At 38.9% G+C, this 23,810-nt stretch overlaps 1 protein-coding gene and 1 long non-coding RNA gene across 2 annotated transcripts in view; one reads left to right on the top strand and one right to left on the bottom strand.

The window, feature by feature from the left end:
* Positions 1–8,799, bottom strand: part of tacr1a (tachykinin receptor 1a) — a 68,309-nt gene extending 59,510 nt beyond the window's left edge. The window contains exon 1 of the mRNA XM_038703452.1: positions 7,892–8,799. Coding sequence (XP_038559380.1) covers positions 7,892–8,295 — 404 coding nt within the window. The 5' untranslated portion in view covers positions 8,296–8,799. The remainder of the gene's footprint in view (positions 1–7,891) is intronic.
* Positions 8,800–15,709: 6,910 nt separating this feature from the next.
* Positions 15,710–17,388, top strand: LOC119891661. The gene is made up of 2 exons (XR_005442480.1): positions 15,710–15,785; positions 16,992–17,388. It is a non-coding gene; the product is annotated as an uncharacterized LOC119891661 (long non-coding RNA).
* The last annotated feature ends 6,422 nt before the right edge of the window (positions 17,389–23,810 follow it).

Here is a 23,810-nt window from a genome sequence, read left to right as displayed (position 1 = left end):
TGATAATTCAGAATCTAAAAATAGATGCTTTAATGCAGTAAGGCTCTCCAGGCATTCTGAATTGCTTTAATATATGTATTTTCCTGTAAATCAACTTTTCTCATTTGCTATCATCCCTGCTGGGTCAACACGATTTTGTCTTCCCTTCTCTGTTGTGTCTTTTGTTCAGGAAGTAACCTCTTTAAATGTGCATGTGGCACCTATTCACAACAACGATAAAGTAATTTTAATTCCGTTATAAACTCCTGGACTTTAATAGCACCTCTGATAAAGTGCAGATCATAGATTCTGTGAGAAGAATCCTGAATCACTGACAGTCCCAAACTGGTACTGAATTTCTGTATTGCAAGTTATGGTACCACAATCTCACAAACTGTGACAATCGGGTCCACTTGATTACTGTCAGGGTGTATGCCAGTGTTGCATCAACTGGGAGGAGTTGATTCGCACCATGAAAAACAAAAAAATAGAGGATTAGTAAGAAGATCAAACAATATTTGATATTTACAATTTAAAATTGGGGTGCCTCAGATCCAGTCGCCGACCTTAAGATTTTGTCTATAAACTCCTCACACAATAAGATCATTTGGGCAGATTATCGGTTCCAACCAGCCTCGCTCAGGAATGCCCCCGCGATTGTCAGGAGGGGCGAATCAGACCTAAAATAGACCCAATTATCCTCTAGTGTGTGGCTAGAGTCTTACAGAGCTTCTAGCAATTGCTGCAGACTTTTAGTCTTTTTATGTTTTGTGTCTGTCTTCTAACATCTTCGGACCATGTTGGAAATAAATATTCTCACATTAAAGCCCACCTACCTCCTACATGCCCTGTCTCGAACCCCAGCCAAAGATCAAGCTGATGACATCATTGGGGTTATTTTTTCCATAAATTATTTAATAAAATAAATGTGCCTTGGGAAAGGCTTCAGTCAGGGTTAAATGAGAAAACCTCTAAAACCTACAAAGGCATATTTCACTCACACTAGAAATCTTCATGGAATGATTTGTACATCAGTGAGAGTTGAGGTAAATCTATCTCTAGACGTGTCACATACTCCTTTTGCAGTGCGAAAAGATATTCTTCCCACTTTTCATGCGCAGCACATGAATCACAGTAAGAGAAGGGTGGCAGAGGCCAGAATAACTTCCAAATGATGATCTCTCTGGAGACAACAGATGGAGGAGGGGGAGGAGAAGGTAGGAATTGGAGAGAGGAGGTGACAGAGCTGGGGAGGAGGCCACCATCATCTGTCTTTCAAATGCTGTGCTGTAAGTCATCTACTGCTGTGACCTGGTCTGAATGGGACAAGCTTGCTGTGTGCTTGGGCCATAGTAGGAGAATTTAAATGGTCCGGAATTTGGAAACATCAGCTGGCCTGGTGCAGTCTCAATCTCTCTTTAATATGTTACTGTGGTAGCTACCAGTGTTGGGCAGTAATGCGTTACTCAGTAACTAACTAATTATTTTTCTAAAACAGTAATATACTAATAACTAACTAATCCAAGTAACGCTTTGTTACTCAACACCCCATCCTTGACGTGGATGCGCGACTGTGCGGCAGCTGAGCGGCACCGGATCATATGTTGTTCATGTCCGCTGATAACCAAAAACTAAAGGAAGAAAAGGAGAAAAGAGAATGAGGGAGAGAGGAGTTCTTTCCACAGCTGTAAGTAGCTCCTGCCATTATTGTGTCACAGTCTAAGAGGCAAAAAACGTTGTCGTCTATTGTAAAGTCTGTGCGACCAGCAAAAAGCTTTCAACCATGAACAACTCTACATTTAATTTATTGAAGGTTCTGCTGAAGCTTTATTGAAGCAGTGGCGTAAAAAACACCTTGCTGCTGTTATGAATATGATATTAGTTAATAAAGTCGGGAGAGACTGCTCTGTTTGGTGGTGAAGGGGGGAGGTAGTGAAAGTGTTTGATTTATTTGTGGTGGCCGACAAATAAATCAATGTATGGGATGATTATCAACGCTGACCACCACATTTTCAGTTTTTTTACTAAGCATATTTAAAATCATATTTGATTGAGCAGCTGTATTGAGGAGCATATATTCATGCAGCATCTCCTCTCGCTCACTCACTCATGAACACCGCTGCACAAACCTGTCCAAATTAGAATAAAGCCGGTAAAGTAATATAGTAACGTAATGAGTAACATAACTAGTTACTTTTATCACTCAGTAATAAGTGAAATAATACTATTACCTTTTTAAGGAGTAATAAGTAACTAGTAATATATTACAATTTCTGAGTAACTTGCCCAACACTGGTAGCTACTCAGCTGTGTTAGGGGCAGCATGTAGTAGCTCAAAGGTCAGAGGACACCACAGTGTGCAAAAAGCACATGTATAATACACTATGGTATTTCCCAGTATGCATTTCAGGCGAGGCGGAGCAAGAGAATGCATTTCTCCATTTGCATTTTAGCATAGATACAGTAGCTAGCTAGCTAGATACTTAATACCTGGTGCATGCTAGAGGATTTTACAATTTACCTTATCTTCAGTTGGACAACACACTCAAACACTTGGCGTTTATACTAAATGATTTATGGCTTTCGATTCTGGCACCTTGGGATTTCACAGAAACACGCGTGATCGAACGTGACTTCAAACATAAACAAATATGGAGGCAGGGAGTCGTTGTGATCTAGTTGCACAAGTGTACGTGTGCTATGATTTGCATAGAAAAACAAAAAAAGAGGCTATAACTGTGGATGAACTGTTTTTCAGTAGCCTGGTCATATTTATTGTTCCGATTTATCTAGTTAGCTAGTTTGTTGGTGCTACTTGTGTGTGTGTGTGTGTGTGTGTGAGAGAGAACATGGGATGGGATAGATGGTTTAGGCAGTGCATTTCTGCCTTGTTAGCATTATTGCCTTTGCAAGCAAACAGACTACCCGCTCATAACTGCTTCGGAGCTTTCAAACAAAGCTTTATTGTCAATAGTCAGAAAATTCTACGGTTTTATACACGTACAGTATGAGCACTCAGGCCGTGGCTTAATGATCGGACCGTACAGTATGAGCTCATCAATCATGACATTTTCCATCTGTCTGAATTTATTCCCCCTGCTGTCATATTTAGCACTTTAGACTTCCCATATCAGGCTGCCAGGCTCTGTGTGGTGCTGCTTTCTGTAGCTGTGATAATGTCAGTGTGTATTAGTGGTGTTGTCTTTTTTGCTGAAAACATACCGTTCTAAAATCCTACAAGTGTCAGTAGTTGTATGCTGTACAGTAACCTTCCCTTTTATTGTGCTGTCAAAACTGCTGCAATTTATACATTTTATCTCCACCAAAGCACCTTTGAAATTAAATAACAGGTGCTACTAATGCTGGGGACATGTAAGCAAAACAGAAATATCTTCAAAGAGGAGCTAGAATCTGATGGGTCTTTTAAAAGTATTATGTGGCTGGCTTACTATGTGATTTTCATTTAGGGATCACTTTATCTGCAGTGTAATAGAAGAGTCTGGGTCTCCTTGATGGTCACACATGCATCACAATCTTGCTGTGTCTTATCAAGGATTGTTGCTGCCTTGTCACACTTCAGATTTCACTAATGAAAACCTTACAAGGTCTTCAATTGGCAAACTGCAGGACCAAATTGAACTGGAGGATATTTAGTTCCAGCTCCTGGTCCCCATAATGACAGTATGGAGAGTTGCCAGCGCATTTACAGGTTAAGGTAGAAATGGGAATGGGGCTTCTGGATATACTGATCAGCAGTGTTGTCAACCTTTAACTGGTCCAAACATTGCTGTTATTAGGTTAGATAACATGATGCTAATTTGCCTGTACTGCATATACTTAGCATATGCAAATGAGCATATGCTAAGTATATGCAATATATAATATGTCTCACACAGATGTCTCACACATTCTGTCCAATCAAGAGTAGCTTTACTCAAATGGGCAGGTGAAATTTGCACATGTGTACCTCCCCACCAGGTCATTCTGAATTATCAGTGTCTGTAATTTCACTGTCAGTTCAGACAGTAAAAACTGAACATGAGGTAAAGTGTTAACGAGTGATTTATACATGGGCCAAGAACAGCTATCAGCGGCAGCCACACATAAGACCAGAACTAAATTAAGTAGAAATTAGACATGCTAAATGAGACAATAATTAATTCAGTTACACCCTCCACACTGCACTGAGCACATTGATAGATTGTAACTATTAAACAAATTCCATCAATTTATTCTCTATACTCTCTAATCCCCAGGAGCTGGAGCCTATCTCTGGAAGCCTTAGGCAAAAGGAGAAATATACTGAAGAGCTGACAAGTCTGTTGCAGGCACTGACAGGCTTCTGACATGACGAAAACCCAAGTAGGATCGAAACGTTGCTATTATCAAACTTTGCCGCAACAGCACAGATGAGATTGTTTTCTGATAGCCTACACGATGTCCATATAATTACTCTACTTCAATCTATCGCAGGACCAATACATTCTAGACAGCTACATTCAGACATCTTGTAAGCGCAATATAGAGCCTTCATTTCACTTGAGTCATGTCTGTGGACCACAGGAGAGTGGTTCACCTAAGAGGTCAGTCAAGTTGTACTTAGGCACCACATAACATGGAGATTAGTTGCTACTAAATATTTACACACTAACCTGCCAGGTGTAACTGTTACATAGCTAATTAAGCTATGTAATTAAGCTAATTAATTAATGAAAAACCCACATTAGCTTGCTGATATATGACCTATTTTGATTGAAAAGTAAATATAGTTCACACATCTGACCTCACACTTGATCAAATAGAGGTTTAACAATGAAACATATATTACTAAATAAAACAAAATACTTCAAATTACAAAACGCTAAGAGTTCTTAACTACATTACAATTGATGACTGTAATCAGACATTCCTAATCACTCTAAGCCACATGAATGATACTAACTCTGAAACACACTTATTTCTCAACACACATTATTTAAAAATGATTTGGGATTGGTAAATAATGACATCGTTAGTTTACTTGGTAGATTACGCTCAATTCCTGGGTGGGATCATGATTATATTATTTGATCCCATAGACTTTTAACATTTGAGCCAAAATAGCCTAATATTGCTGTCCGCAGGCCAGACCCTTAGTTTCTAAATCTGAAGGGGGGAAAACATTTTCCAAAAACTACTGTATCTCTGAACTCTCACACATGTAGGCTATTCTATGTGATCTCCTTTTGATAACTAATGCAATAAGTAATGTAATATTGTTTCACTTCCATTCACTGAGCCTCCCATGAAACTGTTTGGAGCCCCCCTAGGAAGGCCCACCACATACTTTGAAAACCCAAATGTCTTGACAACTGTTGTGTTGTTCTGGACTCTTGGGTTTAGTGCTAATTAGTGAATTTTAGCCTGCTAACACACTAACATAAGTTGGTGAATATGGTAAATGAAACCTTACAGGCTAATCATCAGCATTGTCCTTGTAAGCTTGTTAGCATGATGACGTTAACATTTGACAGCATTAATTTAGTGATGTTTGAATCTCCTCTTTGGAAACACTTTGTAAAACTATACTAATTTGAACATAAAACAAACAGCTGGTGCAACAGACTCCTGAGGCCAGTGAGCCACAATCACCCTGATACTGAAAGACATGATTAGCTTAATTACTGAAGCCAAACTTTTTGATTTTGTTGTTCCATTCATTTTCGTCTTTTCCCCAATACATATATCAGCAATTTTAAACAAGTACTGTCACTTTATGAGCGTGGATGCAGTTCAGGTACATATATCTGTAAAGCTGAAGTTTTTCTCAACTACCTCAAAACAGTCAGTATTGCAGCCAGAACGCTGGATGATCTATGGGTTGTGCATTACAAGAACGCCACAGGAATGCAGCAAGGATGGAGATGAAACAAAATGTCTTATCAGCTGCAACACAGTACGTCATCCCCTCCGAGGATTTCCAGCAGATTTGCTCTATTTGCCAAAAATTATTTAATGTCTAGCAACTAATTGGAACTCTTCAGCTCATACAAGAAGAGGTGAATGGAAATTTAGAAGTTAAAATTTAAGTGGTGCCTAAACAGCAGTGAGAGATGGCTGAGAGTGGTGGGCCACAGTAGGTGAAACTCTTCCTCACCTTCACTACTATCACTATTCTGAAACACCTTTTCCTAACACAGCCACATGCTGTCATTTAAGTCTTCTCTTCTGGGTTTATAATAACATTTTTGTGTTGCATGGACAGGGGTCAGGGGATAATAACCCTATTTCTAAATCTCCTGAATGTAAAATTTGCCTTAATGGAAAACTAGCAACTAGCAGAATGAGTTCACATGGTGTGTGTGGCCTGTTGCCATTTTAATTTGCCTTTTCGTTCTCACTTCCTCTAGCGCTAAAAGGTTTAACTTTGGAAAAGGTCGGAGGAATACAAAGGAATTACAGGCCATTATCATCTGAGATGGAGTGGTATAAAAGACACCGTACACCACATATCCCCCACTCACCCACAAACACACAAACACAAACACACATTGTACGGTACAAATGTGCATAGACATACACACACACACATACACACATTGTACGGTACAAATGTGCATAGACATACACACACACACATACACACATTGTACGGTACAAATGTGCATAGACATACACACACACACACATACACACATTGTACGGTACAAATGTGCACAGACATACACACACACATACACACATTGTACGGTACAAATGTGCATAGACACACACATACACACATGCACTCATACAACCGTACAGACACAGACACAGATGCACTAGCAGCAAGTCGTGAATATGCAATGACACACACCCATACGCACATACTCACATGCACACAACAGCGCAGGGCTTTTCATGCATCCCATTTCCATTCAACCATATTGTCATAAGGAGCCGTCCCATTGATGAATATGGTTCCTACACAATGTTTATTGAGAGGAAAAGAAGCCTTCTGTATAAAGATATACATCTCCCAAACCCCATGTTTTCTCAGCAGGGTCACTACAGTATACAGTTTCAAACCTTACATAGCATACAGTATGGACAATTATTAGCAAAGGCTTTATTTTTATAGGACTTGATCCAGAAGGCTATGAACCATTAAGAACTTCCTCCATGTGAAAATAAGAACGGGTCCCATGATGAAGAGAAGAGAGCTCTTTAAAGGAGTGCCCTTCTTTTTGTTGTAATGTTATGGGAATCAATAAATCAAAGATATTTCAAAGATAGTGATACATTGTAATGCTACCTGCCATTGGTGATTTATAGGTCACTGTGTGTGAATTAAGTGTTTTGTTGCATCAATGCTTTTTGGATGTTTTACCCTATCTGAGAGTCTAAGGATAGAGGGTGTTGTATGCTGTAGCTACAGATTAAAAAGCCCTTTGAGACAGTTTGTGATTTCTGATTTTCGTCTAGAACTGTCTGAAAGTTTCATGAATATGAACATGAATATATAAATAGGCAAGTAAAAGGGATGCATTTTAAAATAGAGGTTTCAAATACATTTTTTGGAAACCCTTTTCATTCAAATATTCAACCCAAATACCTACAGCGAATTAAGGATACACCAAAATCTTCTTAGGTGTCAGTATTTTTTTTCCCCTAAACTATGAATATTAAGTGGGCAAATGACAATTCTAAAACGAGTCTATGATCACATCAGTTTTGTTTTTATCCATCACCAATATGGTCATAAAATGTATCTAGTTTGCCATTTTAAATAATCAGTCATTAATTAATAATAGTTTGAGATTCTTAAATTCTTTCAGATTAATTGCAAGGTGAATTTAATGGATTAGACTACACGATCCGAAGGTTTTATGGAATTTTTCAATACAGGATGACTGGCCAGTCTTCTGCCATTTCTCATGTACCCGCAGCTTACCTGTCCAGAGCGATGGCAGTCATAGAATAGATGCTGGCAAAGACAGCCGCGATCGGAAAGAAGTTGTGGAAGCGGCAGTAGACCAGTCCGAAGTACCACTCATTGTGCACGGCGTAGGTGAAGTTGATCACCGTGTTGAAGGCGGACATGGAGGCTTCAGCGAACGCCAGGTTCAGCAGAAAATAGTTGGTGACGGTCCTCATGCGTTTGTGAGCCATAATGATCCAGATCACTGTGAGATTTCCTACCACGGACACGATAACTATAGAACTATACGCAATGGACCAGAGGACAATTCTCCAGATTGGCTGCACAAACTGGTTCCAGTACACTGTGCCGTTATTGGTGTCGTTCGATCCGGTGGTCCAATTTGGCACGTCGGTGGTATTAAATAAAGGATCCATGTTGCTGTTTAAGAAAGTAACACTAAAACCACTGGCTATTGACCTGTTTCATCACACAACCAAGTTCAAGATCCCGGTGCCAAATGCAAAGTGAACAATCAGAAGTTTCAGAAATGCTTCCCCCCCGCACGCTCTGTAGGAAGTGTAGTCTGAGGAATGTTCACTGAAAGACTCCGCTGTCTTGACAATAATAAGTTCAGGAATACCGTATTCTACTAGGACATTTTAGAACAATCTATCTATTAATCTGTCTCACTGCACTGTGCGTAAAAACGAAAACGCGCCTCTTACGCGCTTTGCAGCGCCAGAACAAGTCTTTCCTCTAACTGCTCACACACATATCTGAGCTCTCTGCTCCGTCCTCTCTCCCTCAGCGGCTCTGTGCTCTCTTTCTGCACACCATCTTATGGAGCGAGCAGCTGGTCCAATAGGCAATCTCTGCAATTATGTTTATGGATGAGCCCAGGTAAGTTATTCATTCCATCCGATTCAGACCGCATGGGGAAGCCAACAGGATTACCATGCCTAAATACCTTTGATCTGATTGAATTTGCTCATAATTTCTTTGCAGGGAATAACAAACAGAACACAAGCAGGAGAATGAATGAACGAATTCAGACAGGAACACAAGAAATAATAAAAAAACAGATAATATTAATAAATGTTATAATTATATAGAGGTTGTAATAAAATTATTTTAGTAGTGGTAGTAGCAGTGATGTCATTCATCTGGAATAGATGTAATCTTCAAATACTACTGAATGTGGAGTGTAAATCATTCCAAACTGTTTGAATGTCCTTGTTCCCACTCACTGCCCCCTCTTGTGGACTCACCGTCTGGACTGGAGATCAGCTGCTTCAAAGGATGTGAACAAGAACAATTGCAGTAATGTAACATGCTTCAGAATGCTCACAGTAAAAGTCCTGTACTGTCTCATATCCTGTGATGCAATAAATCAATAACAATGACCTGACTCATAAAAAATATTGTAAGTAAGCTTACTAATATAATACAATGACTATTATTTTTGCAATGAAGATTATTTTTACTGATAATGTGCCTTTACAACATTTAATGACAAGGATACAGAAAATGAGCCTACACTGTGCACAGTAAGAAGGACTGAACCACAACTCTAAATTTATAATCGGCCCCAGTCATTGCCCTCAGGAGTCGGCACTGTTATAAATGTTTACAATACCAAGCTTTATATGTTTTACCAGAGACTTGTTTCTGGCGCCATTTTTCATGTCTGCCTTTGCAGGGGTCAACCCCGAAGAGCACTGTGAGAGGAGGAATGAGCTTATTAAGGGGGCTAGTTCTAGGCTTGCTATTGGACTCTTGACAGCACTAACAGACTGGAGAGTAAAATGTTGAAACCTTAACTCACTCCCCTTCACTATGTGATTGTTGAGTAGAGCATCTTTGTGGCATGTTTTGCTGCTGCTTGATATACTACTGCTACTACTACTAATAATAATCATAATAATCATAATCATAAAATTTAATATAAATACAATTTGATATATTCAGATTTGAAATTACTGTTAGTCAAAAACAAATGTCAACTTGATATGCAGTCAAATGTATTGCATTTTTAGCCATGCTATAGCATGGCTCAATGGATAGCAATATCAGTCTGTCGGTTGGTTGTGTGTCTGCTGGTACTGGTCCAGACTGATATATCTGTATATCTGTAACAATGGATGGCTTGCAATGAACTTTTGTACAGACATTCCTCTTCCCCAGAGGATAAATCCTAATATCTTTGGCCATCTGACATTTTACTCTGGCACCTGTTTCGCCCCCATCCATCTGGATGGGGGCGAAACATAAATGTTAAAGGGTTGTTCCCTCCCTAGTCTCCAAACCAAGGTCTGGACATTGAATTTCCATTAAGTGAAATAATGTATTACTACAATAAGTAAAATTATGACAGTAAACTGAAGAAATATAATTTAGGCTGAACCAATGTCAAAACAGACAGAAGTGTGTATCTCCTCTAAACATGCTGACTAACCTAACTAACAGACAAACAAAAAGACATTTACTACACATGACTCCCTGGGAGAAAGTAAAACAGGAGGAGAAAGGGGGAAATCTCACTGCTGCAGCTTCAGTGCATTTACACAATGTGGATTATTCTGTTTACAAAACACAGATACTTCCAACTAACTACCTAGGGCTTTAGGCCTAACAACATCTCAAAGATCTAACACACAAAGCAACTACAAAAGGGTTAGGACACTGGGGACAGAACCAAGGTGCTGCTGTAAACTTTTGAAAACCATGATGTTGGGAATGAACCACTCAGCTGGAGTCACTCAGGTCAAGGCCCAGGCCAAACCCATGAAACCAGCCAGTCAGAAAGAGACACGTCTATATACTGACACTCACAAAGCACACACTCTCGCATAAACCACAGAAAAGAAAGCTAGATAGTTTGTGTATTGCATCTGTGCCAAAAAAACAAGAGGGTTGTGATCTGTGTACTTTGCAAGGGGCAACGAACTTGAACCAACATAAACTTCAAAGTGTTGCAGCACAAGCAGCAGGGAGAGGGCTTCTTTTTCAGTGGTGCTGTACTTCACTTGATGCTTACTAACACAACGCTGGGACCACTGGCACCAGCATCTACCACTAGCTTGAAGGGATGTGCAAAGTCCAGAGCCGCAAGGACAGGTGTGCTGCAGATAATAGCTTTGGCAGACTCAAAAGTGTTTTGGCATGCAAATGATGTTGAACAAATGTTTTAGTGGGTGGAGCCAAACTGGTGTGGGGAGAAACTACATCTGCAAAATGTCTGCAAAAGCCACAATGATAACCACCCATTCCTAAGTGTCTGGTTTGAGGTATAGGATAATCTAGCTGGCTTGAATTTTTACAGTGAGCTGGTGCACCTGACTCTGACTAAGTGTTGATTACTCCTAGTTCCAGGGAAGGAATTCTGGTGACTTTGTTGTTTCCCTGAGTTTTCCTCTAGTGCCAGCAAGAGGTTAATGTCAGGATGAAATGTGATCGTCTGTGATACTCTGACTTTTCATCGAGCAGCATCAGATCAAAATTTCAATTTGTTCTGTGCTTTGGTTTATAACAACACCTGCAAAACTAATGACATCCCCATCAACCTCAGCTCTACTTTGTGTTTGCGAATTTGCAAATGTTAGCATGCTTACATGCTAAACTAAGATGATTAACATTATGCCTGCTTAACATGAGCATGTTAGCATCTTCATTGTGAGTATGTTATCATTTACAATACACAGTGGAGTACACTACAGTTTACAGGACACTGTACACTGTAGCGCCACTTTACTTAAAGAGTAACTAAACCCCCAAACCACTTTGTACAGCTAAAAACCAGTGTATATGGGTATTTAGTATCAGGTACAAATCTGGCAATTTAGTGCACAGGATTTGAATTCTACATAGTGTGTTATAAATATACATGGCAACTGCCCTCTACTGATTTAAACCCAGCTATTGAAATTGACTACAGGCTGGACACTGGTCTCCGCACTTACAACCAAAAAAAAAGAATTGTCAATTCTTTCCCATGGATCAATTATGTCATTCCTACCCCTAAAAAAAACAAAAAAAAAAAATTGGCATGCAGGAGTAAGGGACGCAAATGGAGGCCAAGAAAAATCCAAGTCACAAACCACCAACCATCACAATTTCAGATTTTTATTTGCAACTATTAATTGTCTTGTCAAACCTCCCACTTCTAGCCCTGCTTCATATGCTACTGACTGTTACAACAACAGCAACAACAACAAAAAACTGTGTCCCACATGAAACCCTCATACAGTCATCTGGATGTCATTCCTGCTAAATAGTTCACAGAAGTAATTGGGGAAACAAGCCATAGTCTGCTCCAAACAGCTCCCTTTGTTCTGGATGTGTTCCAGATTATTTGAAAATAGCCTGAATTTGCCACCGCTAAAAGGGCCTAGTCTTGAGAAACTGGTTTTAGAAAAACTGGCACTGGCACTTGAAAACAAAAGCTTTTTAGAAGCTACATAGGACTGAAACAGCTCTTCTGTGGGTGACAAATTATTTATTAATGGAGGCAGACTCTGGACATTGCCCTGCACGAGTGCTGCTTGACCTTCATGCTGCATTTGACACCATTGATGACGCTACAGTAATTAATACACTTAAAGATTGGGTGATATTTCTGGAATGGCCCTGGAGTGGTTGTCCTGCTATCTGTCAAATAGAACATTTTATGTCTCAGTTGATTCATTTATCTCTCCAACTGCACAGACAACATGTGGCATACCTCAAGCATCAATTCAAGTGGACCAATTCTGATCTTTCTATATGTGCTGCCATTGGGTCATATTATTCTTCACAGTAACATCTCATTTCACTGTTATGCAGACGACACGCATGAATGCAACAAGCTGGCCACACTACAGAACTGCACAGCTGAAGTGAGGGACTGGATGTCACAAAACATTTTACAGTTAAACTCTGACAAAACAGAAGTGCTTATCAACAGCCCTGAGCACCTCTGTAATCAAGTCAAGCCACTCCTCAGTCCGCTTAACATTAAGGGCACTGCTAAGAACCTGGGTATTATCTTCCACAGTGAGCTAATCTTTGAGCAAAACACACAACAAATGGTACAAAATGTTTCTACCAAACTCAGAAATATTTCCAAAATCGGAGCAATGTTATGTTTTAGCAATACAGAGAAAAGTATTCATGCTTTTGTTTCCTCATGCCTGCTTTATTGTAACGCCTTCTTTATCTGTCTCTGTGCCCTGAGATGTAGCTCAACTCCAAATTGTGCAGAACTCTGCAGCCAGCCAGACCTTCTCACTTCACCCCAGTGTTAGCGTTGCTGTACTGGGTACCAATTCCTTTTAGAATCCACTAAAAAAAAGTCTCATGAATTCCAAGGCCTTACACAGTTAGGCACCAGCAAACATCAATGAACTCTTAACTCCCTGCTGCTAAAAAAGGCCTCTCAGATCTGCTAGTTCAGGCCTGTTAACTGTTCAAGTGTCCAGGTTAAGATCAAGCGTTTGTTGTAATGGCACCTCAGCGGTGGAACATTTAAGCTGCAGTGTCTGCTTTTAAATCCTGTCTTAAGACAAATTTTCTGACTTGTTTACATAATACAGCTCTGTTTTTCCACTTTATTTATTATAATAGTTGTTTGTACTTCCTTCTATTGGATGATTTTTTGTAAAATGTTTTATAATTTAAAATTAAATAATTTTAATTGTGTGCTTATATTGTGCTGTTCTTGTGTTTTTCATCTTAAATTTGTGATCGTCTTAGAAAGCACTTTGCGCTCCTAGCATGAAAAGTGCTATACAAAAAAATTATAATTGTTATTATTATTTGTCTATTACTGCCATTACTGCCATTACTGCCAAGCTTGCCATTAGCAATCTTGAGCTATAAGGGCTGAACTTGAATTGAATGCTCCAAAGCCTGCAGATTACATTTAAAAATCGTTCCAACAAAATGTTGATTTTTGTATGTGGTTCTTTTTTTCTTTTTGAGGGAAGAGTTCCCTGCAGGGCTACAGTCTCGAGCAAGGCAATCACTCACTCAGTAAGATTCTCAAAAGACTTGCATGTCCATGGGCTTCAACCCTATATGGCTGTATTGAATCAAAAAGTAAGTTTCTCTAAACGACCTGTGCCTTCCAGATGTGAACAGACTCCATAATTCCAAGCAGAGTCAACTTGATATGCAGTCAAATGTATTGCATTTTTAGCCATGCTATAGCATGGCTCAATGGATAGCAATATCAGTCAACCATTACCAGGCTATATAGATAACATTTATACAACTAATAAATATCATGACGTGGTAGAACGTCACTGCAAATTCACACACAGAGAATCAGACATCATGTCTCAATTGGACAGGTATTGGAAAAGGAACAGACAGAGGGCTTTTTTTCCCGAGTACTGATGCCATAATTTACTAAGTCCAATTCACATAGCACCGAAAATCATACAATTCACATCTTTGACACTCAAGTATTTTCTGCCTCTCTCTTCACAGCTCTTCACCGCTGTCATATTTATTGCACTGCAGGCTATTACCTTGATGCAGGCTTGTTCTGTGTTGATGGCAAGTACCCAGAACATCATGTGTCTCTTGTATGATGGGTTGCCATTTTGACTAAGGCTCACTTAAAAAAAAAAAGATACAGTAGCAATTTTTAGATGTGATACTGGGATTAAATAAGGGATCAAAAAGCCATATATATCTGTCTGCCCAACAGTTGATCCAGAGAAAGATATTGACAAATCTTGGCCAAATGGCTATGAAATTTCATATAATTATTTTCAGTGTTAAGTCAAAAGTACCCCTTCACAAACACCATGACAACTCTTAAGACTTGATTTTCCTAAAAACATTCTGTGAATTCATTGTCCCAAGGGTGACTGCAGAACCTTTTGATTAATAATAGCGTCTGGTCTTCTTCTTGTTGTGCACAGGACATCAAGACAATATCATATCATTTTCAAGCATTGCATGTTACTGTGTGAAATGTCAGTAGGCTTATACGCTATGTGGGGGGGTTATGATTGTGGTTTCTATAGATATTAAGAAGTTTCTGGAAGATGTTCCCCTTCTCCTGTATTTTCTGCAGATGTCTGCAGTGAATTGTGTCCTACCCAGTTCCTCAGTGACCCCAGCAACATACTAACCAAAAATGCCTCCAAAAATAATCAAATTATAGAAGGTGTCCAATCATGGGAATTCTGTTCCTCCAGCAGAAGGATGTTGCTTATCTCTTGGGGAAAGCTTCGATCCACTCTGGACTGTCCTCTCCTGCACAACTGTCAGAGCTCTGTGGTGGAGACCAAACTGCTTGGAATGAGAAGCAAAAGAGGTGAATGACACCAGCCTCTAGCATAAACTATTAAGATATTCCTCCTCATTTCAGCCTATCTCCTGCTGCATCCCAGTCGTGCTGCAGACCAATAGCCATGAAATTACCAGGTCAGTCACAATAACCTGTACGTTTATGCCACCTGTGCACCATGACACATTGATTCACAGATTTAGTCCTCTATTTACACAATGGACTGAAATCTCTTACTCAGAGATTTTGTCTTTTTTTTTAGTCTAGCTTTGTTTGTAAATGTATGCATTTGTATGAACTGAATACTTTCTGAGCATATCTTTTAATGCATTTAGAGGGTTTTGCATGCATCATGTCTCTGGTGACGAAAGCGGTTCAGTTTTAACTGTTCTTACAGCCATGTGTGAATCTGTACTTTGGCACACACTGTAAAAATGAGAACTTGAAATTGCTCATCTTGATTAGAGTTTTAAGTAAACTGAACAAAATACAATACAATAGTTTCTTAAACTAACTTTTTTTATTACCTTTACTGTCTGTACGTCTGTGTGTATATTGTATAGGCTGCCTCCCTCCCCTCTCTCTCTCCTTCCATCCCCCTCCCTCTTCCTCTCTGTTTCTTCAAGAGAACCTGAAGTCAAAAAGGTGAGTATTTTGTTTGAATATAGTACTGAAAGTCTCGCTTTGCAGTAGTCACATGTTTAATTGTTTATTTAATTGTGTGCTTGATTCTACACTTTAGCTTGCCAGCTAACTAAGTAGTCAGCTAATGTTAGCATGTTAAACATAAACTTACTGGGTTTGATAAATTCCTTGTCTATATGGAATATGCTGGTTATATCCGCTGAACACCCTGTGAGCGAGCATAATGGTGACAAACTACCGCTTTCTGGTTGTATTCCGGTCATTACCAACACTGACTTTGCTGTAGCTAACCTTAGCTACACTGCAAATGGGGGATCAGGAAAGGGAAACACATGAAATCTCTATCCCAGAATAGTTAGCACTACTAATTACAGCCTCCAAAATTACCATTTAAATCATTTTTAATATTTTTTTTTCATGACACACACAGAGCAGACAGCTAGCAGACTGTAAGTTGATGTACACAAAAGATTTATTGAATTAGCCAGTAGAGCCAGTAGCCAGTAAGTGTGAGAGATGGTAAATACAGTGCATGCGAACGTGCTACTCAATAGAGAAGATAAGGTGTGTGTTTGTTTTGAGTTTAAATTTCAATCACAATTTAAGGAAATACAGTATATACCATCTATAGGGCTGGGCAATAAAACAATAATGCTAATTATCACTATATAATTTCCCTCAATAACAATATAATAAATGTTCAATATATCTTCAATAAATATTTGCTTTAATTCATTTGAATCACAAACAAATTAGCACCCAATTTTTGCTGAAAAAAGAGGCCTGAAAAAAGATTAACTAATCATATTTGTTGAAAAAGATAATAGTTTCAAATGTTCTAACTCAGACTTGTGAAGTAATCCACTGTTTGGCATCAAGTGTTTGAATGTCACATTCTGACCATAAAGAAAAGTTTAACCACATAATTAACCATCTGGTTTCTTCAAATTTTCTTTCAGGAGCAAAAATCTGCCTTTAAACTTGAAAGAAATAATGATTTAACATATATTTTGATAATTATCAAATGACATGAAATGTTTTTATCGTTATAACATTTTTGGCCATATCGCCCAGCCCTATACACAGCCTGAATAGAAGGCAGGGTGGTCGTGCACAGTACACTGATAGTGTGTACAAATATTTTGTTTTATAGATCCATTAAAAGTAAATAACTAATTTGCTTTTTATTTCACATTGCCCTTGCAGTTATCCTATGAAGTGTTGGTTCTGCAGTTTTTCAGTTCAAGTCAACAAGATCTATTGAGCCGTAGACTATGACACGGAAGAAGAGCTCACTGGCCCTGTGTCGCATTAAAATCACACCTTACCAGATCACATTGCAGGACTGTAAGAAGACACCAACCTTTTTTTGAGGTAGATGCACAAAGTGGTTCAAGTAACAATGGTGGGGAAGAGTATGTAGAAGCTGAGACTCTGGAACATAAAATAGCATCTCTTTTTGATGGTGATGAATGTTAAAATTGGTTGTCAGATGTACATGTACACTGTTCTAAAAGCTTACGCTGGACTCGCATGATTCCAACTTTAATGATACAGTCATGTGTTTATTTAATGTTTGTTGAAAATAAACATGGAAATTGAAGTGGCTTTGTTTGTTATCTTTACAAAAATAATTAGTTGGTACAACTTTTGATGTTTTTTTTTTTTCAAAACTTAGGAATTCGAGTTGACTTAAAACTCAAATCTAGTGCAGTTACTTTCAATCCATCCATCGTCAACCACTTATCCTGCGTACAGGGTCACGGGGGGCTGGAGCCAATCCCAGCTTACACTGGGCGAAAGGCGGGGTACACCCAGGACAGGTCGCCAGTCTATCGCAGGGCCACTCACAACCACTCACACTCAAGGACACTTTAGGGTCACCAATTAACCTAGTCTGCATGTCTTTGGATGGTGGGTGCCGCCCTCAGTGCAGTTACTTTGAAATATAAATGATCTGAATAAAAGATATTTAGTTGGCATGACTTTCTTGATGGGAATATATAGTACATATAACTCAAAATTAAGTTTTTCTACAAATTAAAGATAAGTTATCTGAACAAAACATAATTAGTTGGCACAACTACTGTGTTGGTCTCAAAACTCAAAGTTGTTGGTTGCCTTGAAATTTTGAGTTTTCAGAGCCTTTTCATTTTTACAGTGCAGTGGCACTTTGCACTAAATGCTAACATTTGCATGCTAACCTTCACACAGTGATAATGATAACATGCTGATGTTTAGCAGATATAATGTTTCCAATGTTCATCTTAAGGTAACTTGTTAGCATATCAGTGTTGTTTCTAATTAGCACTAAACACAAAGTACAGCTGGTTCTGTATTTCACTTCACTTTCATGTCTTGGTGAGAGACCAAAAGGCCAACTACCAACCCTAGAGCCAAGCTATCTTAAATGTACAGACCACAGCCAACACCAAGTCTGACTCCCCTTTGTTGGTTGTTGATTGAATTGTTGTTGTTAAACTAAAAGGCAATAAAAAGTATATTTGCATGTATTTAAATTAAAATAATACATATTCGATCATATAGTTAAACCTGTTCTGCATTGATGTAGAAATATGTTAGGCCTATTAGGTAGCTGGCTTCAGTAAAGAATCTCAAAGTCATCTTCTCTGCATAAAAGTTATTGTTAAAAATGCCAAAACATTAGGAAGTGTAATCTACAACATTGACTGACTTGAGGGTTACCAACTGATGTAGCATGAGGGGTACAAAGTTAACTAGTAACGTACAGTATGGGCTATTTATGTCAGTTGTTGCAGTTAAACTACCATCCTTTGAAGTAACACCTAAAACACTGCTGAGGGTGCAACTGTGTGTACACTTTGTCTCGGTCAGCCTTTTGTTTTGTTCACTTTCGGTGTCATGCACCACCATGTACCTGGAACATTTTGAGGTCGGAAGTCAGAAGTTTCAACTGGGAAAAATCACAGTACCGAGCGGTCTCAAACGCTGCATTAAATCATGCAATGTATTTGTCGACCCTTCCTCTCCTCTTTCATTTTGGCAAACAAGATTTCGATCCTCTCCTCACTGAATCAACATGACACTGACAGTATATTTTTTCTATCTGTCAGATGTTAGAAGGTCAGCATGAGTAAAACCAAATTACATTCAGGTCAAATCAATTCTTCATCCTATTTCCTGCAAGACTAGGTTTTGACAGGCTGCATCAGTATGGCAATCCAGGACTTAATTATGTAATTGAAATCATCCAAACACATAATATTTTATGTGTGGGCATGACCCAAGAGGGTCTGGGTATCACTGGATAATTTGTATTTTATTTGCAATTTAAAATTTAAAATAAGACACATCTGAATCCAAAACCCTTTTATGATTATTCTTTTTTGAATAGAAGAACAAAGAGGTCTGTGTATTTCAGTTAATTTGTAATTTCATCTGAAACCAAAAATGGAAGTCACATTGTGTATTTGTTATTTGTTTCAAAATGAAAACAGAAAACCAAATTCCAAAAACGGTCCAATTTTGGTTTTAAGCAACAAACAGTAGAATGGTGGACAGGAAGAAAGTAGAAATGAAGAATAAAATGTTACTATAGCTAAAGCTCCTATGTGTAGTTTGTTTAATAAAATTAATCACTTTCAAGGTTTGTAACCTCACATAAAAATAAACCATTCGCCTGCTATCTTGGTTGCCTTTAACAACCTTCATGCTGTTTCCTATGTGAAGAAATTGGGTCAGATTTTGTGTTGATGTGCTGAAACCCATTGTGCAGGGTGCAAAGTGCCAAATGCTAAAAGTTGGAAGGTATGATATTGTACATATGTATTTGACGGTTACTAACAGCTGCCTGGTGTTCGTGTTTGTTGTGTGTTGCACTTAAATTGGTCCCCACTATACTAAGAGATCTAAAATTGTGTAACACACGGATTAGGGGGGTTCATTGGTTGTTGTTTGTGTTTGTTTCATGTTACTTGTGTTTGATTTGTAAGGGGGGGTGTTGTGGGACAGGAGTCTGGAGGGAAAGAGGAGAGAGTGTAGCTGCAGAAAGAGTATCCACCAATATCCCACATTCGCTCATTCATACTGGACATTCATTCTGCGGCATAATCCCTGTGTTTTCACAAAGCAGTCCGCTTTACCGGAACCAGGCATGCCAGCTGTGGTTTATCACACAGACATCATTCCGTCTCTGTTTCTAACATTCTCAGCAGAGGCGGATCCAATCGGACACCCCCTCTCCAGCTCCGTACCTTTCACACAGCAGAGCGAGCCAGCATATCGGCGTAATACTCCCAGGAAATAAGGCAGTGTTAAAGCTGCTTGTGTTTGAAGCTACAAAAGCTGTGCTTGGAGTATTTTTAGCATTTAGCTAAATGTGGCGACATTTACCAGGTGTAGTAACCAAACAAATGCAGATGGAAAGGAGGATGAAGCGGAACATTAAAAAAAATGTTGGTGGTCCAGTGTAGTGTCTGATACACTGTCAGATCTTCTTATGGTCCAGCTGTCCTCCCCAGAGATCAAGGAATACGATCCAGAGATTGTATAAAAAATGCTGATCCCACAAAAGCTGTGATGCTGTGGCACCAGGACTCTGTCAAAACCAGATTTCCTGGAGTGTGCAAAGAGCGTGATTGTAGAAAGTGAGCAGTCTGATGAGGAGTTTTAAGCTGAAGGATTAAGCATGATTAAGAGTGAGCAGTGATGAGATTTAAATTGAATGATTAAGAAGCATTTAGAAATTAATTTACTGATAAGTTACATAAATTTGACATAATAACTTATCTCAAATAAAAGAACTGAAACAAATGTACACTGAACACAATTATAAACGCAAGACTTTTGCTTTTGCCCTCATTCATCATGAGCTGAACTCAAAGATCTAAGACTTTCTCTTTGTACACAAAAGGCCTATTTCTCTCAAATATTGTTCACAAATCTGTCAAAATCTGTTGTCAATTGGCATGCTTACTGCAGGAATGTCCACCAGAGCTGTTGCCCAGGAATGTTCATTTCTCTACCATAAGCCATCTCCAAAGGCGTTTCAGAGAATTTGGCAGCACATCCGACCGGCCTCAGAACCGCATGGATTAGTTCAATGTCAAGCTGACTGTAATGTTCCAGTGGGAGTTTACCTGAATTTCCGGCATTTTATGTGAAGTTGTCTCCGTTGTGTAGGTCTTGGTTTTGGCTCATTCGTTACTTTTGAGCATGCGTAGGACCACACACTTGGAAACATAATGGTCTGAAACCTCACCCTAGAGGCCACTGAAAACTTGATCCTAGGGATCCTGATCCCTTTAATTAAGTATTTCTGATTCTTTAACGGGTTTTATACAGTCCTGCTCACCATTATTGGCACCCCTTCAGTTTTTGCATAACCTCTACAATATCTTCAGAAATAAATAGAAATGTACCAAAATTTATCATCAGGATCTTTTAATTGGAGGTCCAACGTAATTTAATAAAGACAATTTTTTTTTCAACTTACATATTGTAATTTCAAAGAAGAAACGGAAAAAAACAGCAATAATGGCACCCTTCTTTAATATTTGGTTGCACACCCGTTGGCAGTGATGACAGCCTCCAAACGTTTCTTGTATCTATACCCTTCTTGCACTTCAAAGATGGTATTTTCTCCCACTCTTTATTTGCAAATTGTTCAAGCTCTTGAACGTTTGCAGGTTTCTTTTCCCCAATGGCAGATTTCGGCTCATACCAAAGATTTTCAATGGGATTGAGATCAGGACTCACTGCTGACGATTTTAAAACAGTCCATTTTTAGCTTTGGGTCTTTGTCTTGCTGGAGGACCCGTGATCTTTGACTCAAACCAAGTTTTCTTACACTGGGTAGGACATTTCACTCACACCTTTCACAAAATCTCTTGATAATTCTCTGATTTCATGATTCCTATGATACGGTCAAGGCCTCCGGTACTAGATGCAGCAAAGCAGCCCCACAGCATTATGGATCCTCCATTATTCTTAACTGTTGGTAGGGTGTTCTTTTCCTTGTAGGCTTCATTGTGCCGTCTTAACAAACTGTTGGTGTGCATTGCCAAAAAGCTCTATTTTTGTTTCATCTGTCCACAGAATATTTTCCCAGAAGGATTGTGGTTTGTCCAGGTACTCTTTAACAAAGATTAGTCGTTCCTTTTTATGTCTTTTCCTCAGCAATGGTGTCTTCCTTGGCCTTCACCCACAAAGCCCTGTTTGGTTTAGTGTGCAGCGTATGGTACTTGTTGAAACCATGACCCCAGACTGTTCCAGGTTGGACTTCAGTTCTTTGGATGTTTGACATGTTTTGTCCACCATTCGCACCAACCTTCGCAGACTTCTCTCATCAATTTTTCTCTTCCCCCCCACGACCAGGGAGGTTCTTCACAGTACCATACTTGGCAAACTTCTTAATAACATTACGCACTGTTGAAACAGGGATATCAAGCTCTTTGGAGATGGCCTCATACCCTTTGGAGCTCTTTTGTTTGCTAATTATCGCAGTTCTGATGTCCTCAGACAACTCCTTTGTCTTCACCATTGTGACAAAGGAACAGAGGATAACAGATGGCTTTTTAAAACGTGGAAGTCATCGTTCACTGGCTAATTCATGTCACATGGGCACAGAAAATCTATCACAGGTGATTCTAATTTGTGATTTACCACAGGTGAGTGAGTAACAATGTGTTTCCATACGGATTTACAGCAAAGGGTGCCAATACCAGTGACACAGCAAGCAAGTTTTTCTATTTTTTCCTCCCATTGTTTATTGTTTTAAATTGTTGTTTATCATTTGCTGTTTTGTACACAAGTTCTCTATAGAACAGAATTGTTTCACTAGATTATTTTTTTTTCTGAAGATGTTCTACATTATGTACTTAAACATCATTGGAGCCAATAATGGTGAGCAGGACTGTAGATCCAATCACAGCTAACGGAAAAGTTAGTCTCACGTGATGCAAATGAGGATGGTTATGATGATTATAACAAGTTGTTTACTTCACCACTGCTGACTGTATAATCCTACCCAATCAGCATATACCCAGGCTGCTGCAATTGACTGAGCCATTTTGCTCCTGTCGTCAGGTACTGAAACAAATTGTTCAGATTTTCAGGAAAAACATTAATGAGCCCAATCCATTTTTCACAGTTAAAGAAACACTAGTTTCTCCTTGGCTTCCAAAAGCTGCCATCACTAGTGTGACTGAAACTGAGCATCCCTTCATGGCTGCTGGCACTTTCTCACCACCAACTGTTGTCATGAAAGGGGCTGAATGACTCTAAGGTGACTACAACAACACCAGACAGTCACATGGGCATAATGTGACAGAATATGACAGCAGCATCTTTGTTGTAATAGGTCATAATGATGATAGCTTTAAAATGGCTGTCAGTTATTTCAGTATTTCATCACTGGGAAACATCATTGGGCATTTTACTGCTTTATTATAGCACACAGTGGAGAGATGACAGGAAATGAGGGGAGAGAAAGATGGGGAACGGTTCCCAGTTGGACTTGAACGATGGTTAGTGCCTTAACCTCTGGGCCACTAGGATGCCCCTATGTACAAATAATTGTACACTAAACACACCCATACACCTGTAGGGGTTATAGTGGTAATAACCAGTAACGGACATTTTGTACCACAAATCTTACTCAAATAATCAAAAATAAATATTGGTATATTTCTATAGGGTGTCCAAAAAAACACATTGAAAACACTTAAGTAATACAGTATAGTACACATAACTATATAGAAATTTCCTGAACAACCATGGTTATACTATAGAAAACTCTATATAGCAATAACCACTTTAGTAATACTTCACTATAAGATCATCACAGCCAACTCAGTAGTATTAATATAGTAATTTTCTATTGTGTGCTCCAAAAACACATATAATTACTATAGTAATACTGTATAGTAATATTATTATTTTTTGTGGTATTTCTGTAGTAATTCTTAATGGTAATTCTATAATGTTTTTTTTCTAAGAGCAGTCTTCCCCACACATGGACAGTCACAGTTGGGGGTGCTGAGA

Source organism: Micropterus salmoides, unplaced genomic scaffold, assembly GCF_014851395.1.
Source record: "Micropterus salmoides isolate LMB-PRFRI ecotype aquatic unplaced genomic scaffold, ASM1485139v1 Ms_hic_scaffold_7, whole genome shotgun sequence".
In the NCBI taxonomy this organism is placed as follows: Eukaryota; Metazoa; Chordata; class Actinopteri; order Centrarchiformes; family Centrarchidae; genus Micropterus; species Micropterus salmoides.
This window is presented reverse-complemented; position numbering and strand designations above follow the sequence as displayed.